Genomic DNA, 23555 nt, shown 5'->3' on the forward strand with positions numbered 1-23555 from the left:
TATATTTGCCTGTGTTACAGTACCTTACTAAACCACAGGTGGGCCCACGGAGCTGGAAGAGCAATTTGGAAAACTTTTCAAAATGTCACAATTTGAAATTTGCCTATTTCCTTAGACAAATCACCTTAGGAAAATGGTCATTTAAATTTTAATTTCACCCCTCTCTCCCTACAACCCCCAACCCAAGTCCTGTGAAACCACTCCCTGAACACATATGATGGGTAGTAGATAATTTGGCATTGGCCTTATTTACGTATTGTCAGAATACACTTACCAACATGTGGTTGGCTTTTATCTCTGCCCTCTTCAAGCGAAATCTTTGACAGGTGAAAAAGAACAAAGAACCTGGAATGACTAGGTCTATCTCTCGCCACCTAGGCATTTGTATTTTTGCATCGCCAGATGCGAGAGTTTTGGGGCTGTAATGTTTTACAAGAACGACCACAGCTTTCATTTATATAGTGAAGTTAACATGGTAAAATGTCCCAAGGTGCTTCTTGACGTGATCTGGTCTCATTCAGAAAGAAAATAATTTTAAAACCGCATACTCTAATTGTCCCAAACCTGCATGTCCATCATCATCAATGTCTCCAAGGTCAATGATTACATCTCCAAACCTTGCCGCGTAAGAATTTCTTCCAATTAACTCCATTGCAAGCTCCTTCATCACTCCCTTTTAAAAAAAACCATTATTAAGATGATGAAGCCTGATGAAATATTAATATCAATTAATTCAAAAGGAATTCTTCAATCTTACCAATCCTGTATTCAAATAAACATACACCCTTCCTTCTTCTCTGACTGTGCTGTACATGGGCGCTCCCACCAACAGGTCTGAGAGGCCATCTGAATTGAGGTCCACTGCACAAACTGATGATCCAAAGTATGAACCAAGCTGTAAGTGGAAACAAAAAAGTAGCAAGTGAAACATTGCAATTTTTCCACCATCACGGAATTAAATCAAACCTTGAATGTCACACATACCATTTTACCCTTTGCTGTGAAAATTATTTCCAAAGCCTGTTCACGCTGTTCAAAAATATAAACCTAAAAAATATTTTCAGCCATTAGACAAAATATGCAAATTTTTTCCAAAACTATTCAATTTCTATACAAATTTGAAGGAAGACAGCTTTTACTTTATCCACACAATATTAACAAGAATTATTACACTGAGTAGCCTCACTAATATCATCCATTAGCAGTACCAAAAAATAGATTAAAATAATTTGTCACCTCCTAAATCTGCGGCCATCTTTCCCACACTTCAGTTTAAATCACTCCAATGGGGGTTTCACCCTTTCTCCCACAGCATTGAAACAGCTCTAACCAAAATCACAAATAATATCCCAATTCCTGTTCTGCATCACCCATCTTAGTCACCTACACAGCCTTTGGCACAGTTGACCATACCATGCTCCTCCAACGCCTCTCCTCCATTTTCCAGCTCAGTGGGATTTCCCTCACTTACTTCCACTTTCATTCATCTAATCAAAGCCAGAGTATCTCAAGCAATGGCTTGTCTTTCAGCCCCTAGATCATTACCACCTAAATCCAAGGATCTGTGCTAAGCTCCCTCCTCTGAAAGCTGCACCTAGGAAATACCATCTGAAGGAAAGGAATTGGCTTCCATCTTATGCCAGTGATACCTAGAACTATCTCTCCATTACTTTTCTTGACCAATCCATTGCCTCAATACCGTCATGTTGCTTGCCTGAAGTCCTCTTTTGAATGAGTTGCAATTTCCTCCAGTTAAACATCAGGAAGATTGACACCATTGACTTTGGCCCACACTTATTAATGCAGTATCTATGTTATCAATTTCATCCCACTCCAGCCACTATCTCAGCTTAAACTAGACTGTTTGAAACCTCAGCATTCTTTTGAGCTCAGAACTAAACTTCTGACCTCATATTCTTTCCATCACAAAGGCCACGTACTTTCATCTCCACAACATCACCCATTCTTGTCTCGACTTAGCTGCTGCTGAAAGCTTCATCCATGGTGAAATGATCATCTTCAGGTTCCAATATTCCAAAAGCTTTCCTGCTGGCCTTCCGTCCCCATCAGCTCATCCAAAACTCCAATACTGCACCAAATCCTACTCACCCATCTTATTGCCCCTGATGATCTATGGTGGCTCCCGGTCCCCAAAGCCTCCAATTACAAATTCTAATCCGTGTGTTTTAATCCATCCATTCCAAGTTCCTTCCCTCACTCAAAAGCACTGCTATAAACTTCAGCCCCCCTGCCTCTCCTTTACAGCCATTCAGACCACCTTTCATTGTCATCTATTTGGCCCTGCTTACTGAATCCTACTTCTACCTAACATCAGCTGCTAATGCTCTACAACAGATCCCTCTCAGCGCTACCGCTAGAACTAATGGCAGGGACTGCAGCCTCAGTATGCTCTCCAGAATCCAACCTATTATCTGCAGAAACCACAATCCCTGCTATCTGTTCTAGGAACTCCATAGAGAATGGGACCTGGCAGTCAGACCTGGAAGAAATGGGACTGGGGCAGGGCTGACTGGACCTCCAAAACATGAATGAGTGGGTGGGGGCATGGGGTGCGATTGCAGGAGAAGGGAGTCAAACACAGATACAAAGTCTGCAAATGAGAAAAAGTTCACACCTGTAAATTAAAAATTGTGGAAAGCAAGGAGGGAAACCTGTTATGAGGAAAGTGAGAGAATGGATTTTTAAAAAATATTTTAGGGAATATTGTGTTATTCTGTAAAGAAGGCAGAGAGAGAGGGAAGAGAGAGAGAGGGAAGAGAGAGAGAGGGAAGAGAGAGAGAGGGAAGAGAGAGAGAGGGAAGAGAGAGAGAGGGAAGAGAGAGAGAGGGAAGAGAGAGAGAGGGAAGAGAGAGAGAGGGAAGAGAGAGAGAGGGAAGAGAGAGAGAGGGAAGAGAGAGAGAGGGAAGAGAGAGAGAGGGAAGAGAGAGAGAGGGAAGAGAGAGAGGGGGAAGAGAGAGAGAGGGAAGAGAGAGAGAGGGAAGAGAGAGAGAGGGAAGAGAGAGAGAGGGAAGAGAGAGAGGGAAGAGAGAGAGAGGGAAGAGAGAGGGAAGAGAGAGAGAGAAGAGAGAGAGAGGGAAGAGAGAGAGAGAGGGAAGAGAGAGGGAAGAGAGAGAGAGAGGGAAGAGAGAGAGAGAGGGAAGAGAGAGAGAGAGGGAAGAGAGAGAGAGAGGGAAGAGAGAGAGAGAGGGAAGAGAGAGAGAGAGGGAAGAGAGAGAGAGAGGGAAGAGAGAGAGAGAGGGAAGAGAGAGAGAGAGGGAAGAGAGAGAGAGAGGGAAGAGAGAGAGAGAGGGAAGAGAGAGAGAGAGGGAAGAGAGAGAGAGAGGGAAGAGAGAGAGGGAAGAGAGAGAGGGAAGAGAGAGAGGGAAGAGAGAGAGGGAAGAGAGAGAGAGGGAAGAGAGAGAGAGGGAAGAGAGAGAGAGGGAAGAGAGAGAGGGAAGAGAGAGAGAGGGAAGAGAGAGAGAGGGAAGAGAGAGAGAGGGAAGAGAGAGAGAGGGAAGAGAGAGAGAGGGAAGAGAGAGAGGGAAGAGAGAGAGGGAAGAGAGAGAGGGAAGAGAGAGAGAGGGAAGAGAGAGAGAGGGAAGAGAGAGAGAGGGAAGAGAGAGAGAGGGAAGAGAGAGAGAGGGAAGAGAGAGAGAGGGAAGAGAGAGAGAGGGAAGAGAGAGAGAGGGAAGAGAGAGAGAGGGAAGAGAGAGAGAGGGAAGAGAGAGAGAGGGAAGAGAGAGAGAGGGAAGAGAGAGAGAGGGAAGAGAGAGAGAGGGAAGAGAGAGAGGGAAGAGAGAGAGAGGGAAGAGAGAGAGAGGGAAGAGAGAGAGAGGGAAGAGAGAGGGGAGAGAGAGAGGGAAGAGAGAGAGAGGGAAGAGAGAGAGAGGGAAGAGAGAGAGAGGGAAGAGAGAGAGAGGGAAGAGAGAGAGAATGCACGCACCAGAGAGAGCACACGATTTACTTAAGCTAGGCAAGAGATTGATAAAGTCAGGCTGTCTGGGGGTTGGAAACACGAGAAGGGACAGAGGAGTTAAGTCTGAGGTACAAGTAAATAGGCTCGATCTAACGTTTGCAATTTGAGATAAATTGAGAGTTTCTTTGAATATCAAAGAACAGTCAGAGGTAACAAGGAACATGTTTGCTTCTTGCAAGAGTTCCATATGTAAATAGTGGTAGGGTTATTATATTTTATTGACCCAATAGCAAAGACAAGGTGGAAACATGAAAGATCTTATATTTGGAAGGGTTTGAAAAAGTGTGTGTGAAAACAATGAAACCTGAGATGAAAGAAAAAAAAAATAAGAGTTACTGTGCAACTGGAGCTAGAGAGATAGCTAGAGATAGGTAGAGAAAGCTGGAGCTGTTTGAGCTGTTGAGCCATAGCTGGAGCTCTGAGATGGGAGAGGATGCAGTTTGAATCACCCATCCATTCAAGCCAGAAAAGTCTTGGGCTGCAGCAAGCAGCTTTATTCTGAAGTGGATTCCACTGCAGGGTGAAGAGGGTAGAGGTCATGTGGTAAGCCTTCATTGAAGCTACAGCAGTTTGCCTAGTGTAATATTACTGGATTTCATAGTAGACATCTGTAAGGGAGTGTTGCCTGCAAGGTTTTTACTTCTGGGTTTGACCAAGTACAGAGTTTTTGGAGGAATGTTTTTTTTTTAAGGCTAACCCTAATTGTGTAACTGTAATTTTGTGCGCTTAAGTTTTCTTTTATTTTTGTTAATAGAACTTTTACTTTTAATTTATGAAATCCAAAAAATGTTACTGGACCTCTTATTGCTGAGATCGGTACACTGTCGTCTCCTTTTCAGGATACCGAAAAAAAGGGTATGGTCCGTAAGCCAGGTTTCCCTCCGGGATTTGGTTTGCACAACAATTAACATCAGTATCTGCAGTATTAGAATCCCCTCCAACTGGGAAATTTATGGAATATAATTTCAAACTCACGGAAATGTTTTGACCTCATGGTTGGAACGCCAAAGGATTCAGACATTGACTCAGTGCTATCAGGGAACAATGGTACCAGGGAAATGCCATTACCTGCCATTGACTAATGCAATCAAGATTACCCAATGCAATGGCACAAAGAACATATCATCAATACAATACACTTAAGGAATTATGCAACTAAGATCTGTATCACAGACAATAGTACTGGAAATAGGGTCATTCAAACCTTCATTAACTTTGGAGCCAGGGTGATGTTACTATCTCACCTCAAACAGCAGGAGAATTGCGCATACAATGAGAACTAGTAATATTCATCTGGATACATCTTCCATGGAAAACCCCATATTGTTTCAACCAGCAGGAGCTGATGATATTTGTCTGGACTTTGTGTGGAATCAACTAACTGGGCATTGCAACAACAGGAAATGTATTTTTACATGTCTAAGTTAACTTATTATAAAAGAAGAGCACATCTGAGTACCTATGCTGCAGACAGGAGTGGGGTCAGGGCTGATTACCTTGACTCAGGCCTACATTCAACACTGGACAGACCAGCCGTGTTAGGAATTTTAAGTTTCATCCAAATCGTAGTGATATTGGCCTGAGGGTTTTCTGAAGGTTTGGGGCAAGAACATGGCGTTCTTTGCCAGTAAATTGTAACTTGTTTCTGCCATTTCTTGATGATATTGGTCTGAGGGTTTTTTCTTAAGGTTTCAGCATGAGACGTTGTGTTTTGCCTATATTTTTGTAAGTTTAAACCAAGTCGTGAGGACTTTGTATGAAGTTAGCATTTCTATAAGTTTAAGCCTGAGTTGTGGTGACGTCGTGTCGGGTACTGGGAACGGGTTGTTTTAAATATTGGGGTTATGGATGATTCAATAAAGCAATTGTGAATAATCAGAAGAAACTTGTCTCGCTGGTCATTCTGTACAAGCCATACACTTGTGAATCTGGTGTCACGAACTTGATTGTGGGGAGGGTCGCTGAAGGAAAAGGGGGCAGCCCCTTAGAGTATGGTAGGATTATAAAATTCCTGTCATGCAGTGTGCCTCCTCCTCACATCGTTCCCTCATCATTCAAATACCAGCCTCTGTCTATTGTTCATGCTCAACTGGTTGATTATAAGTTTGTAATAAATGTTGCATGAAAAGCATATTGACTCATTTTAGGACTTTCATGCTGAATGGGGTTGAAAAGTAATTGAAAGGTAGATAGAAGAGCAGAGAACTGACTGAGTTTCAAAGAGTGTGGGGAAGCAGAGCTTTCTTCACTTACCTTCTATTGGCCTGACTAACTTGATTATTAACAACTTCCAAAAGGATTTCTCCCTTTTGGATTTTTACTTCTTCCAACTGAATTTAGGAGGGACAAAAGAGAAAACTTATGGAAGGAAAGTCAATGTATTTAAAATTGTATCAAATATGAAATTCTGGAGCAATCTCATACCAGTCATTCATGTCATTTTTATAATTGTAGGGTAGAATGCAGGAGGACTCTTTTTGAAGGGACCTTGTTTTTTAAAAAAGCAAAGTAAAATTCTTACCTGACCGGTCAATTCCTGTTGAGGCGCCCCTCCCACAATTTCTGTGCTGTTTGGGTGAGTAAAGTGTCCTGCACTAACAGCATAACCTGGAAAATAATAAAAATGTTGATATTACGCACACCAATGTCTATCACATCAAACTACAATTTTACACTTGTAACTTTTGGGTCAAATTTCATATTCATAAAATAGCGACGGATCATAATTGAAGAGTTATAGAAGGTAGTTAACAAACACAAGGAAAGTTGGAAGATTAATTTCCAATTACAAATGAAGAGCATATGAAAGTAATCAAACACGCTTCAGCAGACAGCAAAACCTCAGTAAAGAAGCAGCTGAACCAATCAAATTGCTCCAACAACAGGAGCAATAATTGTGAGCTTTCCAGCAGCTAAATATTTAGTTGCAAAAGTAATGTTTATAATATGCAAAACCCATTTAAAAAATCAATTTTAATCTTACTCAGTTATGTCCCAAGAAAGACTAATCTCACCCAATAATACAAAGTCAGTTCATTAATACAATTTGTTGGCATCCCCAGTACTTAGGCCATGATCATATAATGCATTGCAACTGCCTGGAGTCTGGGCCATGATGTCTTGTGCCAGCAGTCTGCCACTGGTTGACCTTAAAGGTATAAATCTTTTTAATGCTGCAAATTCATATACCCAGCTTTGTTTCGAGATGTTTTCTTCCTGATTCTAAGGATTGTACCGTGAGTTCTGCTTCTGATCGTTCAAGTGTACCAAAGAATGGAACCAATTCAAGTCTATGGTCTCAGCCTGAACACATTCCTACAGCAAAGCATCATGTGCATTTGTATAGAGCCTTAGGTCCTTGGGTCCTCAGGAATACCAATGTGCTGTGCAACTAACGGATTACTTCTGAATTATCCTAATTTAGGCAAATGCTACAGCACTGTCCCATGAATAATGAATGAATGAAGAGCAAGTTAAATAAATTTTTCTTTTGGTGCTGCTGATGGTGGTATGTTCGTCAGGACATTCCATGTTCTTCAAATGGGATCATTTATGTCCACCTGGTTTAATGTTTCATCTGCAAAACAGCACCTCTGACAATGAAGCACTCTCTCAGGACTATACTGATATCCATAGTGGACTAAAGTAGCATAAGCAAAGCAAGTTAAAACTGGTCCCTGGGTAATACTTAGGAATGAATTTCTAAACCTTGCATCAGGGACAGCAAGATTCTCCTAAAATATTTACCCAGCATTGAGCTGGATCTACATTTTAGTTACTTAAAAGTGTCCACTTTCACCAAATGAATAAATCAGGTCTCAGCTCAGTGTAAGGAAACCAATACCTCCACATGCACAAGCTTCTCCAAAATTCCCACTGTCCAACACTCCATCCTTTAATCTTAATCCCTTTATCACTACTTCCTCCAAGTACTCCCACATTCCAAGACGATCATCCCACCACTGCCACACTTAAACTCCTTTCACTTATTACTTCCACATTTCCAGCACACCAGATTAAACATAGCCTCCTTGCTTTTTTGCCCAATGGGCAGAATTTTCCCCATCCTTGGTGGCAAGGGGGAACCTTTTCTTTCCTAGGAAAGTAGCAGGGGGAGAGTCACATCAGGAGGGCCCCTGCTGCATCCCCACTACCGGGAAGTTTCCAGGAGCAGGCAGGAATGAGGATTGGCTGCCCATACCATGGAGGCAGACAGCCAAATTACCAATTTAAGGCCCCAATTAAGAGCAGTTTTCTTTCCACACCGGTGGCAGAGTGGCTTTCTGCCACTAGCGGAGGCTGTCAATTTAATGGAAATGGCCTCCCTGCAGGAGTCCAGGAGGTCATAGGAGCCAGAGGCCTAAGAGAGGACCACGGGCAGCAAAAGATGCCTCTGAAGCCCCAACAATCCAAGCAAAGGGCTTCCCCCTCCAATCCGAGGGACCTTCCATTCTCACCCCTTAAATAACTGTTTATTTTTATGACTCCAAGGGGACCTCCATTTAATGTACCGTCATGTTCTCCTACCTGCCTTAGCAGCACCCATCTCTCCAGGTGCAGTTGTCGAGGCTCTAGGGCAGCCTTGTGATTGGGCGGGCGAGCATTGGGAGCCCATCCACCATCCCTGACAGGATGACGAGCATGGAGGCAGCCAATTCGAAGGTCACCTGCTTTGTGGGCTTCCTGGCAAGCGTGGGCTTGGGACACGCATTTAGCCCTGACACTGGGATTCCAAAGCCTGCGGGAAAATCCTGCCTTATGCCTCTATTTATAAAGCCAAGGATCCCACCATATACTGTATTAATAGTCTTGTTAACTTATCCTGCCACATTCAATGACTTGTGCTTTGCTTATGGGAGGGGGTACATAATTGGGGAAATCATTGGTAAGATGGTTAATATGCAGAGGGACTGGTGTCATTCTCTTAAGAGTACTGACAGATAGTTATTATAGCTGCACTGTATAGAGGTCAAGAAAGTAGTAGGTGGATTTCAAATGGGATGAGAGAACTGAAGGGGAAGACACTAGCAAGAGAAAAGATGGGAGGCATAAACAGGTGGAGTAGGGATAGGGGACAAGGAACTAGACAACTAGGGGAGGGCCAAGAGCCATCAGAGGAGACAACTACTTCAGGGTGATAAACTCAATTTTCATAGATTTTACACCTTGAAGGGGCCTTGCAAGCAGCCAACAAAAAATTATGGGGAATTATCAACTATATTTTGCCATTGATTCTTACAGATGGAAGTCTATAGGTGCTCCTGTATATCCTTACATGCAACATCCAAATAACAGAAAATATCTTGCAAAGTTTACCCTACTGCTCCTTTACACATGTCAACAAACATGTAATTAAAAACTGTACCAAATTCTATAAATCAAGCTCAAAACGTACTTTGTTTAATAAAAAGATAAGCTGAACTGCTTTATGTAGTTGACGGTTTCACATTTTTACAGATCTTAATCGCAATGGGTATATCAATGATCAGGAGTTGCATACCTAGGTAGCTTCCATATTTAACTCTATTTTCATCATCCTCGTAAAAGAGCAAAGAATCCGTCTTTACATTCTTGACAGCAACAGTTCCAGTCCAGTAATGAGATCCAGGAGCTCCCATTACAATTAAATCCTATGAAACAAAATATGGGGTTAATGTAATGCATATATTTATTAAGGAAACTAAAATATTATGTAAGAAGCAATCATTACTCACCTCAGTCAGAAAACTGGCAATTCCAGCCTGACATAATCCATTCGCATCATGACCATACGTCCATTGATTTTCTAATGAAAGAGAAGGAATTCCACTGTCATCTAGAAATGTTTTATTTTGCATATTGCAATTATGATGAAATTAGAAAAAGTATATCGTACTCCCAAAATGCTGTCCAACAAGTGCGCATTATTCTATAGCATGATTAAGCAACCCCAGTGGGAAATAGTGTTTTCTTTCCCAGAAATCGCAAGCCTGCAATTTCCTAGCTGACTGCTTTAAAAGTTCCAGATCACAGGGTTGCTCCCAATAATTCATGCGACATTAAATTCTCAAAAGTACACATATCAAATAAAATACAACATAACAAATATGACACAAGAAAATTTAGGAATAGGAAAAGACCATTACTCTTAAAGGGGATATCAATAGCACCTATTCACCTTATCACCTCAACCAAGGCAAAAATGTTACTTGAATGTATTTGAACACTGCTAAGTCATTCATTCATGCAAAGTGAAATCTAGGTTGACACTGGAGTGTCACTGCATCTTCCCAACATTGAGTTGCCAATACCTACCTTTTGTCCATTTAAAAAAAAATGATTCAGCCCAAGGAGGTTGCTCTTTAAACTGTGGGAGTAAGGTAATAGAGAATGTAGGCCAAGATGACTTTTGTCTCTTGGTGACAGCCCATCTAACTTACACACTAAACATTCAGCCACATATGTCCAACAACAGCCTGCAATTCTGTTAAAGGATTCCCAAATCAGTTGATGCAGTACACACTATTATCTTTCCTGACAATATGCAATAGTGTATTCATAAATAAACCCATGTCTGCTTCCTACCTACTACCCCCGTGTCCCAACAGTCTCTCTTTATATGTGCTCTAGATACTTATTTAAACAATGCCTTTCACCTGTGTATCTTAATATAACCATTAACAGTTCAACCTATTGGAGTTGGTATAGTATTACTAACCCTGTACAGGTGCCCTGATCATACTTACTTTATCTCAATGCTGGGACGTCCCACGATGCCCTGATTGCGTGGAGGTGAGTAATCTCAAGTATTATATATCCCCACATACAAACAACAGTTCTGATACATTCACCTTGAGGGTGAATCAGATAGGACGCCAAGGGGCATTCATTTGGTGAAGCATATAGCACAAGTGGAGAGAAGTAGACGAGTACGGACAACCTGATCAAAGGGCTAAATAAAAATGCTCTGCAATGAGGTTGCTGAAGATGGCAACTGATGAAGGAGCACAAGCCCTTCATGCAATCTTTTGAGAATCTTCAGATTTCTTTGCATGGTACGTTAGAAATTGTGCAGCCGTGGTGCTCTGATATGAGTGCAGGGATTTTTTTTTCTTCAATCTTTCATGGGGTGTGGGCATCGCTGACAAGGCCATCATTTGTTGCTCATCCTTAATTTTCCTTGAACTTGAATGGCTGGCTAGGCCATTTCAGATAGCAGTTAAAAGTCAATCGCATATACTGTGAGTTTGGAGTCACATGCAGGCCAAAGCAGGCAAGGATGGCAGATTTCCTTCCCTAAAGGACATCAGTGAACCAGATAGGTTTTTACAACAGTGTTATGACACAGCAGTTGGTAAAAGTTGAGTTATTTAAAATCCCAGGGGGAAACTTTAACAACTGTCATAACCTATATCTTCATTGGTATGTTTGAGAAGCAGCTCTGAATTCAGAAATGAAATCAGCAAGCCTCCAGAGGTTTTTATACAAATTAAATTAAACATTTATTAATTTAACAAGGAATTAAACACATACATGTCTACAAATTACTACCATAATAACTTTTAAACAAATCCCCAAATTAATCACTCCCAGGTAAATCTTCCCCAAGGCAACAATAACCCATAGACTTAAACAGACACCAGGCAAAGCACATTTTATCTTTCAAAAACAAAATGAGATTCCTTTGCACAGCTTACACATCTTACAGGCAGCATGCCTCTGACTTACACATACAAAAAACTCTTTTCTGTATATACCTAGCCTTCCCTTTGAATGCAAATTCTCACTGTATCACTAGGCCCTTTGAACTCCACCTCTTATAACAATAAAACCCCTTTCATTGTACCAATTTTATTAGTAATATAAACATATTGCTTGGTGTCTCCTAGCTAGGTGCAAGATTTCATCCCCAGTCTTTGAATGGTTTATTCAGCAAAATGCAAATGTACCCTCTACCTTACTGGTTAACATCTCAAAAGTACTATACATTAAAGCACCCAGATTAATTAGCTTTAATCCAATTAAGACACACACACACAACACACACCACCCCCCACAAGCACAGACCCTACTACAAGTCTAATTTAAAATAATTTCCAATAACATTATATACATTAACATCTTCATGGCAAATAGGGATGCAACAAGAATTAAAAAGCCCGCTACACAGAACCAACAGCAATTCCATCTGCATTATGGGGTTGACAAGTGGTTATTTTAGGAGCCACGTGTATACCATCAATAAGACTCAGCACTTTTGGGAAGCCTGGCTCTTGTTAGTACTGTTTCCACTCAAACTGATTCTCCATGGAAGGAATGTGAGTGGTATAAGTGTTTGTAAACAAGGATTCTGTCACTTATTTTGTGCATCTGTGGATTGAAAACAGATTAATGTGGTAGCCAGTGGTGGTGACTCGCAAAGACCCAGTTATATATAAGTTATATAACCTTCACAGTCACAAGCCTTGCAACAGATCTTATCAACCCAAGGCAACTCAAGCCAAGATAAATATTCTCCATACTTTCCGAATACTTCTTGCTAGTCATGTTATCCTTCCCCCTAATTTATTTTTGCTATCCCTTTCAAATATAATACAGCTAGCAATGCCGAATTGGTACCCTTCCATTTACATTAGTCACATCTACATTAGATAAACAGGGTAATTGCCACTCAAGTAATTGCAAAAAATCACCAATGGCATTCCTGTAATGGTTGTCTTCTAAATAGGAGAAGACAACATTGACTTGTCATGGAAAGGCTTAATTGATTTCAAAGGGCATCACTTGTGCAAAATAACCTGTTGAATATAACCTTTCAATTAATTTTCTTACCTCTAAAGCACGGTATCAGTGGTAAATCTTGAGAAGGCTGCAAATCAGTTGGAATTTTAAAACACAAGCCAAGAGGTCGTTTGTCAAAATTTATGTAGTATATATTTTTCCACCGATGTGCACAGGCCTTCAAAAATATTAAACATTTTGATATAAAACATACAATTAATTTTGTATTCTAATAAATATGCTAAATATGCATTTTGAAGAATGTGCAAATACCAAAATGTAACCATCTTCCTTTGGCTGTCTCGACAAACTAACACCAAGCCATTGGTCATCTTTCTCTTCTGTACAATCTCGCCCACATTTTTTTCCCTTGGGAATACCTACAAAAAAATTGAATTATTTATTTCTTTATTTGCATGTAATATTGTATCAATATAAACAGGTCACAAAAACTACACTACCTGTGAAGTCAAAACTGCACATTGATTTACGTTCCTGACTAAGTTACATAATCACCACAATTTTAGTAAAATACTTTCCATGTTAACATATGTTTTTTTATACTCAGTAATACAATATTCATTCAGGCTCATGTTAGGTTCATGCCTGATTCAAATGTAAGAAAAGGCAACATTTGAAATTAATTTGAAAAATTTGAAAGCAAGTTTGTGAATTGCAGAGTTGCAGTTAGAAGTCATATCTGTAGAATGTGACATGCTTATCAGTTTCCACACAGCAACAGATCTGCACATGATTACAGTTATATATGCAGTTCCTACGCATACCAACAATATTCCCGAACAGTAAACGCTGACCTCTTCACTGATCTTGGCAAACTGAAAAGCGTTACATGCAAGCTGCATGTAGACCCTGATACACTTTCAGCCAGGCACCAATGTAATATCATTTCACGTCAGAAAGCAGAAAGAGAAGGAAATTCAGAGCTACATTGTTAAAGCCAGGAGGTAAAGAACTTGCGAAATGTGTTGGAAACAAACAGCCCCATATGACGTCCAGCCATTTTGTGACCGACACATAAGTATCAATGAGTACTGCGAAGCATAGTTCACATATCACGCACGAAACATGTCATTCTTCAAAGCATTGAGAACACCATTTGCAAGCATTGAACCCGATTTGGACTTATCTGAACTTACTAAGGGGCAAGATATAATGTATTTTGACTGAGTGCATTTTCATTTGAGGCCACTGTACTTGTCTACACCAGTACACGGAAAAAGAAAACAGCCCTGTTCCAACAGCACATGCAGTTCTGTTTCTGAAGACTCCTTATTGTTTTTTATTGTCGTATAAGGGTCTGGCACATGTAAGGTTAATACGAGACTGAGTACAGTACCGGCCACAGTGTGATGTAAGAGAGCACATGACCAACACCTACAAGTCTGGCTTGTATTCTTTACTGTACATTTGTAAATAGTTCTAAGTGTCAATAAAGACTTACAGTTAAGCTATGTACGACTACAAAGACTTCTTCAGACCTATCACACAGAAACCCACACCCTAACCAAATGGTGGCAGCTTGTGGAAAAACCCAAGACCTCAGAAAACGCAGAGAAAAACTAAAATGCTGGAAGACTGAGAAAATAATTCAGCAAAGTAGTCTGACCTTTAAAGAAGCTAGCTTCAGAAGCAGAAGCGCAGAGGAGAACTGCTCCAAACAAAGGCTTGGAAGCTGAAGGCAGAGATTTAAATTTCCCTACTGCAGCAGAAGATTCCATTGAAAATCTTATGGAAGTCCAGCTTCAGATCCCAGAGTGCAAAGTCAGCTGTCGAAGGGGGGTGGGGGTGCTGGGGGAGCTAAAACTTTAAATTCCAGGATATAGCAAGTCCTGAGAATCTTTCAAATAGTCCAGTGCTCAGAAATTACCATTTAAAAACTGTCGGAAAAGCCAGAATCCCCGAGTCGACACTTGAACACTTGTCTGAAATGGCTCCAGAACTGAGCAAAAATTAAATAACCCAGGGAAATAATGACTTTTCAAACACAACTAAAGGCAAGTAAAAACCAGAATTCAATGAATTTGCACCTTTAAACATATTTGCATATTTGTTTATTTTGACTTATTTCACAGGCTATTCAAAGGTGTTGCTGCTCATGTAATCATAGAAAAATATAGATAACACTAGGTACTGAATGCTGGAATAGACAATGCTCTAAGTGACAAGATAACATCCAAAATATCACTTAAAACCAGTTTTAGTTGCAGAAGATAGCAACTTCTTGACCTGACTCACCAGCAGTTTATTTTTATTAAACAGAGTCCCATTGTGTGTTCTGCTTATACCATGGATTTGAAATTGGGGTGAAAAGTTGAAACTTTTAGCACAGAAGTAGCCTTGGGACACGCTGCCTCTTACTGGAAAGCCTATTTGAAGGACTGTACTCTGAACAGCTGTACACCATGGGGCTATTTTTAGTTTTAAATGCACAACAGGAGATCTGAGCCATTTTGAGGCACAGGCCTCCTTTGCATGCTGCCGGCAAACGGGGAGGTTACAAAATCGGCCTAAATGCTTCAGCTGCTTTATTTCACAGACAGCAAGTGAACATACAGAGCATCAGCTGTGATTGGACTTAATTAAATCAATACAAATGGGGTTGGGCAAAAAGTGTGCGTGGAGCAGTTTGTTGGGAAGCTGCAGGAGCACACGAGACAAAGGAAAGAAGGGCTGAACTGGGCATAGGTAGAAAGCATATAGCTTTGCTCTGGCTGCAGCAGCAATTCATGTATATGTGAATGGAACAGGAGCTTAAGTGAACTACACGATTAGGAGCAGCTGTAAGAATTCAGGTGTGAAGAAAGGTCAAGAACATAGTGGTCCAGTTAGCTGTAATGGAAAGGTAGGTTGGGAAACGCGTACAATGGGCAACCCATCTGATATTCCCAGTTTTACAACCCCTGTCGGAGTTGAAAGCTATCCCAATTCTGTAATCAGTTTTGATCGCTAGACAGTAAGGGAGTGAGAAGGGAAAATATACGGGACTTCATATTCAGATCTAAGAAATAATAAGCAAGGAAAGTTCAGAAGCATGCTGGTCATTGTTAACATGAAAACACAAAGACGGAAGTTGAGATGAAAGGAAATATTGTAGGATCCAAGTATCTTTGGATAATCCGATTCTACCAATAACTACACAATCTTGTTAAAAACAAAAGATAAAAGCAAAATACTGCAGATGCTGGAAATCTGAAATAAAAACAGAAAATGCTGGAAAAACACAGATCTGGCAGCATTTGTGGAGAGAGAAACAGAGTTAACGTTTCGAGTCCGCATGACTCTCCTTCAGAGCCAAGAAGAGTCATACGGACTTGAAACTTTAACTCGGTTTCTTTTTCCACAGATGCTGCCAGACCTGCTGAGTCTTTCTAGCATTTTCTGCTTTTGTTACACAATCTTGTTTATGGGTAAGCATGCAGTTAAAAGATAAGCAGCAAAACATAATACTAAAGTTGCTCATGCTGTAGCACAGACACTATGCTCAGTAGTTGTAGAGGGGAAGTGAGATTAGAGGGCTGAGCTAGAGTTTTGTAAACTGCATGTGAGACAAAGGTCAAGTGGAATTCTTTTTGAGATTTTGATTCTTTTGTATGAATATATATGCATAGATATATGTATAATGCAAGGCAAACTGAAGATTAGCTGAGTGTTAAGCAATTTAATTATAAGATGTGTCTCTACCTGTTAATGTATGGCTTAAAAGGGGACCTTGACATTTGAGTAAATGCTGGAAAATATGTTTTTACTCTTCTATGTTATGAACAATGGCATTAATGAAGTTACAAAAGTGTATAACTGCAGAAAATGATTGATGTCAGCAGACACGAGCTTTAGATTGCCTGCAAAAAAGTTGGGGGGGTGGAAATAAGGGAAAAAAATTGGTAAGGGCTGAAGTGTTAGCCCAGGCCATGGCTATGGACTAACTACCACTACTACGACTACTTGGCCCAATCGTGCTGACCAGAAACAACCACAGTCTAATAAAGCATAGGAAGTGTCTCTTAACAGGATAAAAGAAGGACACTTTGGAACATCCCAAGGGAGGACAAGATGAAGGTCAATAGAGCATAAACCAGAAGATAATGCCCCAGTGACTTTGGACAGCAAGGACTGGAGTTCACTGTTACAGCTACTGATGTTGCTAAGTATTAATTTTGGTTAGGCTAATTGAGCTTCATAAAGTCGTGCTGCTAATCGAAGCATTCAGTGCCTGTGCCTGATGAGTCAAGGAATTGTGAAGATCTCCGTATTCCAAATTCCTTACAACAGCAGGAATAACCAAGTATGTGTCCAGCTTTTTCGTACATTCTGTTCGAAAGTGCAGGTGGTTGAACAAAAGCCTCCTTAAATATACAAAGAGTGAAATTCCTCTTCTGTTATAACAATGTTATTTTATTCAAGAAATGTGTTTGCAGCCCCCAGGCTGAATTACAGTGTAGCTTAGATCAAAAAATTCATATAAAGGCTAAATAATCAAGTTAAAAAAACATGTCTGCAAAGAATGAGTAGGGGTTGATAATGGCGTCAATCTGATAGCTCTCCAGCACTTGAGATCACATCAGGAGTTCTCCATTGGAGGTGATGTCAGGCAGATATATTATTATAGTTTGCAAATCATGGAATGTTACCTTGTGAAATATCACCCATCATTTGTGCCGTAACAATGACCATACATTCCTGGTCTACAGAATTGCTAAAGACAACATAGAGGTTATAAAATTCAAAAGTCACTTTTACAATGTTATGGATGAAAAGGACTTTATTAAATTAAAAGGTAAACATGGTCTGAAAACCCACTGGCCTTGGGTCCCAGCATAAGTGACCTCTGGTGCTTCACACTGGTTAAGTGGGGTTAGGATTAGGTCACCAACTTTACACACACTAAACAGGCACCTGCGCCATCAGGAACAAGATTTTAATTCACTCAAAACCCATCCACTTGCACAGAGTTAACACTGACCCCCTAGGAGTGCATCTCAGGTGCTTGGCCATCGGTAGGGAGGCTGCAAAATGTGGCAGGGGATGCCAGGTCAGTTGCAAAAGAAAATTTCAAACTTCAAGGAGGGAGGCAGGGGTGCAGGCCTTGCCCCAGCTGCATCCTGAGTGCGCCCAAACACATTAACTGGTTGATATAATGCCAGGTTTCCAACTTTGAAAAACAAGCGTCCTGGCGATGGGTCCTGCAGTAATATTTTTTTTAAAAGTCAAGCACCCTAAGTAAAATCTGTGCAACCTTTTCTATTGGAAAGCTTCCGAAAGGACCCTGGAGTGTTTTTCAAGTTGTTTGGGTCCATTTGTAAGAGGGTGTTGCTGCATCCTCACAGGGGTGGCAGAGCAGTGGGTGATCTGTCCACACAGACGCTACAACAGGTTTGGGGCAGCAATGAAATTGCCTCTACGTCTGCTGAATGACAGTGCAGATAGAGCAGAGGCTGCAGAGAGGGCAAGGTCTGCATCATGCGCTGTTCCAACTTGGAGTCAGACGCCTCCAGGCTTCTTGAAAATGCTAGAAAGCTGTGTGGCAGGGAAGCCAATCCACCCAGCATCTTGATGTGCATGCCACCCACTCAAGGTCCTCAACTGAGCGCTCTGCAGCAATACCATCCTTTACCCCTGGCCTGCCTGCAGACCAATTGTGTCCAATGATTCACTATTCGCTGATCCCAACTCTTATGTTAGCAAGGTAAGTGCAGAGCCAGTATCTGAGCTGGTAGCTACGAATGTCCGATCAAGTGATGGGAACTCTTCATCAGTTCTGTGCTGCTGCTCTCTCTTCTCCTCCAGGGCCTGGCGTAGCTGGGCAGGCAGCAGTCCTTAGGTGTCCGAAAGCAGGATTCAGAAGGGCAAGATTTGTGTGTGGGAAAGGGGTTGGGAAGTAAGCGGTCCAAGCCCAACAGCAGCTTGCTCGGCATGCCACATATCAGGATAAGGGTGTCCTGAACATAACACATCCTCAATATTCCCAGTGCTGTTGGATGCTGTCGGTCGAGAGGTTCTTGGGGAGAAACAGTGAAGCTCACTAAGAAGCAGAACTGCTGCACATGCTGTTAAAACATGGATCCACACCCCTACCCCACTGGCTCCAAACCTCACCCTCCCTCCCCACCACCACTACCACCTCCAAACTGGCTCCATACCTCCATTCCCCCCGCGACCACACAGGCTCCAACCATCCCCCTCTCCACACCGGCTCCATCGCTCCCCGGCACCCCCCTCCCCTCCACACTGGCTCCATTACACTCACCACTCCCCCCCGCCCTCCACACTGGCTCCGCCACTCCCCCCACCAGCCCTCCACACTGGCTCTGTCACTCCCCACCCCGGCCCTCCACACTGGCTCCGTCACTCTCCCCCACCGCCCTCCACACTGGCTCCGTCACTCTGCCCCCCCGCCCTCCACACTGGCGCCGTCACTCCTCCCCCCCCCCCCCCCCCCTCCGCCCTCCACACTGGCGCCGTCACTCCCCCCCCCCCCCCCCCCCTCCGCCCTCCACACTGGCTCCGTCACTCTCCCCCCTCCCCCCCTCCCCCCTGGCTCCGTCCCTGCCCCCCTCACCCCCTCCCCCCCTCCACACTGGCTCCGTCCCTGCCCCCCTCACCCCCTCCACACTGGCTCCGTCCCTGCCCCCCCACCCCCCTCCACACTGGATCCGTCACTCCCCCCCTCCACACTGGCTCCGTCCCTGCCCCCCTCCCCCCCTCCACACTGGCTCCGTCCCTGCCCCCCTCCCCCCACCCCCTCCACACTGGATCCGTCACTCCCCCCCTCCAGACTGGCTCCGTCACTCTCCCCCCTCCACACTGGCTCCGTCACTCTCCCCCCTCCCCCCCTCCACACTGGCTCCGTCACTCTCCCCCCTCCCCCCCTCCACACTGGCTCCGTCACTCTCCCCCCTCCCCCCCTCCACACTGGCTCCGTCACTCCCCGACCCCCCTCCACGACCCCCCTCTACACTGGCTCCGTTACTCCCCCCACCCACCCCGCCGTCTACACTGGCTCCATCACTCCGCCACTCCCCCCCCCCCCGCCCTCCACACTGGCTCCGTCACTCTCCCCCCCCGCCCTCCACACTGGCTCCGTCACTCTCTCCCCCCGCCCTCCACACTGGCTCCGTCACTCTCCACCCCCCCCCCCCCAACCTCCTCCACACTGGCTCCGTCACTCTCCCCCCCACCCCCCTCCACACTGGCTCCGTCACTCACCCTCCTCCCCCCCCTCCACATTGGCTCCGTCACTCCCCCCCCTCTCCCCCCTCCACACTGGCTCCGTCACTCCCCCCCCCCTCCCCCCTCGCTCCATTACTCCACCCCCCTCTCTCCCCTCCACACTGGCTCCATCACTTCCCCCCCCCTCTCCCCCCTTCATCACTCCCCCCCTCTCCCCCCTCCACCCTGGCTCCATCACTCCCCCCCCCCCTCCCCCCTCCACACTGGCTCCATCACTCCCCTCCCCCCCCCCACCCGCTCTCCCCCCTCCACACTGGCTCCTTCACTCCCCCCCCCTCTCCCCCCTGGCTCCATCACTCCCCCCCTCGCCATACTGGCGCCATCACTCTCCCCACCCCCCCAGGGGCACACCCCTCCATCACCACCCTCCCCCCACCATCCCAGGCTAGATTAGCATTTATTGCCCATCCCTAATTGTCCTTGAGAAGGTGGTGGTGAGCTGCCTTCTTGAACCGCTGCAGTCCATGTGGTGTAGGTACACCCGAAGTGCTGTTAGGGAGGGAGTTCCAGGATTTTGACCCAGCGACAGTGAAGGAACGGTGATATATTTCCAAGTCAGGGTTCTGAGTGACTTGGAGGGGAACTTCCAGGTGGTGGTGTTTCCATTTGTCTGCTGTCCTTGTCCTTCTAGATGGTTGTGGTCATGAGTTTGGAAGATGGTACACACGCTTCTACTGTACGTCAGTGGTGGAGGGAGTGAATGTTTGTAGAAGGGGTGCCAATCAAGCAGGCTGCTTTGTCCTGGATGGTGTTGAGCTTCGTGAGTGTTGTTAGAGCTGCATTTGCCCACGCAGGTGGGGAGTATTCCATCACACTCTTGACCTGTGCCCTGTAGATGGTGGACAGGCTTTGGGGAGTCAGGAGATGAGTTACTCACCCCAGGATTCCTAACCTCTGACCTGCTCTTGTAGCCAGAGTATTTTTTGGCTAGTCCAGTTCAGTTTCTGGTCAATGGTAACTTCCAGGATGTTGATAGTGGGGGATTCAGCGATGGTAATGCCATTGAATGTCAAGCAGCTATGGTTAGATTCTCTCTTATTGGAGATGATCATTGCCTGGCACCTGTGTGGCACGAATGTTACTCGCCACTTGAATGGGTGAGACCCAAGGAGTAGGCTCATCCCTAACTTTCTTGATAATGTCAATGAAGCCCTGAAGTTTCTCCTCTTTCATTGAGCAGTGCGAGAGGCTAATGTTGTGGTCGGTAGGAGATTTCACATTCACTGAGCCCAACCACCCACATGAGTTCATTACACATCTTGTAGCACTACTGCCAGATCCTAGGTCCAGACTCCAGGAATTGACCTTTTTGCCCTCTTGCACCCCTCCTTTCTGAGGGTGGTTCTGTACAGCCTCTTGGCCTTCTGCAGGATCATGAGGTTTCTCCTCATGTCCTTCTGTAACTATTAATGCCTCTAAGGCTGTATGTGTCAATTTGGTCTCCTTTATGTGTCTTGGTGTTCAACTTGTAAGAATTTCCACTGCAGTGTTTTTTTTTTCTCACCTTAAGATGCATCCTGCCTGTCCAAGAGATGTGTAGCTACATTGCCAGTACCCCTTGCTGTGTGCAGAGCTCAGCAGCAGCATTCAGATGAGGAGACCAGGGGCTGGAGGGCAGGAACTTATGTCACAATCATTCAGATGAGGGGGAAAATGGATTTTGTGCCTCACCCATCTCCATTTGAATGGGCACACAGCCATGTTCCTGTGCCCAAAAATTGGGACAAAAGAATTTCTTACTATAAGTTTTTTTATAAAACAGTGTAAGCATTCTAAAAGCTTTCTTAACTTGCTTCAAAACTGGTTTAATTTTGTAAAAGATTTTTAAAGCACGTCCAAAGTGTATTTTTGAAGTTATAAACTTTTTTTAAAAAAAATTTATTTTTTGGTTTAATCTAATGGACTCGGCCTGAAAAAAAAATAGGATTCTTTATGCCTCCACCTGTTCTTTGTTTCGAAGAGATAGATCAGATTGACCAGAGGAACTACTGCAGAGATGCCAGACTGAACAGACGCCATAGGCAGCCTCTGTTCACTATTATTCATGTTTCCCTGTCCATAGGCCCAGCTGGGCAATAAGCTCAAGCAGGCATTTGCTAATATTAAGCTCTCCTTCACAAATTCCACTGCTGCCATTTGGAGATTACTCTGCTACTCTTCCTGCCCAACATCACTGTACAAATTCAGAGGCTAGAAATCTTGTGGCAAGTAACTCACCTCCTGACTCCCCAAAGCCTGTTCACTATCTACAACGCACAAATCAGGAGTGTGAGGAAATACTCTCCACTTGCCTGCATGAGGCCAGCTCCAGCAATATTCGAGAAGCTTGGCAATGTCCAGGACAAAGCAGCCCGCTTGATTGGCACCCATCCACAAACATTCACTCCCTCCACCACCGACGCACAGTAGCAGCAGTATGTACCATCTACAAGGTGCACTGCAGCAACTCACTTCTTAGACAGGCACCTTCCAAATGCACGACCGCTACCATCTAGGAGGACAGGACAGCAGATAGATAGGAACACCACCACCTGGAAGTTCCCCACCAAGTGACTCAACATCCTGACTTGGAAATATATCACCGTCCCTTCACTGTCATGGGGCAAAACCCTGGAACTCCCTTCCTAACAGCACTGTAGGTATACCTACACCACAGGGGCTGCAGCGGGTCGAGAAGGCAGCTCACCATCACCTTTTCAAGGGCAATTAGGGATGGGCAATAAATGCTGGCTTAGCCACACACGTAAATGAATAATTTTTTTAAATGACTGATGTGACACCTTCCTACTCTGAGGGCACTGTGCTTCCCCTTCTCACATTCTCGTCTACCCCTTTGCCTTTATTCTCCTTTTCCTACAGTGGCAGGATGCTCTTGAGTACATACTGATAATTTAAAATAGGATCTTTTGGGAATTGAGATAATGAGCTGAATCTTATGCTGCTATCAGCCGTGCATGTTGAGATGGCCACCACTATTCTGCTTTAGGACCTATTGGAGGTCCTGACCCGCACACATGCACGATAATTGCGTGGGAAGTTTAAAATCCAATGGGAAGATTTGTGTTGCCCAGGCACTATGAGAATGTCTCCAACATTGGCCTCAGAGTCAGAGATGTGTGATACTTACCACAGTATTGTCCCAATGTTTAATTCCTGGTGTAACTCAGTTATTAACAGCATAGCCGAACCCACCAGCCCCTGCCCACAACCATGCCTGACCCAACTACCCATAGCCCCGCTTACACGCTCACCCAGGCCCACACCCACTCATACACCAACTCCATTGAAACCCTCAAGACTATTAAAATGCATTTGAACATGGTAGCCAGTGTTGCAAAAAGAGGGTGTGGCCTCTCTGCCGCTCCTAAATTTGCCATAGCTCTCTGCGGACAGCTGCACCAAGTGATTGCCGCTGCAGCCGGGACAGGAAGACCCAGCTGGAAGGATGCAAAAAAGTAGGCTCACACTTAACTTTACAGTCTGTGGCGATCTCTCCAGCAACCCCGCTGCCCGGAAGATCTTTGTTGTAAGCCATTTCCCCCCAAGATGAAAGTAGAAAAGAAAGAAGAAA

General features: G+C 44.0%; 1 protein-coding gene across 1 annotated transcript in view; it reads right to left on the reverse strand.

Annotated features, from left to right (window-relative positions):
• itga4 (integrin alpha 4) overlaps positions 1-23555 on the reverse strand; it is a 163540-nt gene that overhangs the window by 121407 nt on the left and 18578 nt on the right. Inside the window, exons 3-10 of the mRNA XM_078551939.1 lie at positions 13010-13116; positions 12788-12914; positions 9691-9761; positions 9477-9606; positions 6498-6583; positions 985-1047; positions 758-895; positions 565-673 (exon numbers count right to left, since the gene is read on the reverse strand). Of these exons, the coding sequence (XP_078408065.1) occupies positions 565-673; positions 758-895; positions 985-1047; positions 6498-6583; positions 9477-9606; positions 9691-9761; positions 12788-12914; positions 13010-13116 (831 nt within the window). The remainder of the gene's footprint in view (positions 1-564; positions 674-757; positions 896-984; positions 1048-6497; positions 6584-9476; positions 9607-9690; positions 9762-12787; positions 12915-13009; positions 13117-23555) is intronic.

The sequence above is a fragment of the Cetorhinus maximus genome, chromosome 11, assembly GCF_964194155.1.
Source record: "Cetorhinus maximus chromosome 11, sCetMax3.hap1.1, whole genome shotgun sequence".
Classification (NCBI taxonomy): Eukaryota; Metazoa; Chordata; class Chondrichthyes; order Lamniformes; family Cetorhinidae; genus Cetorhinus; species Cetorhinus maximus.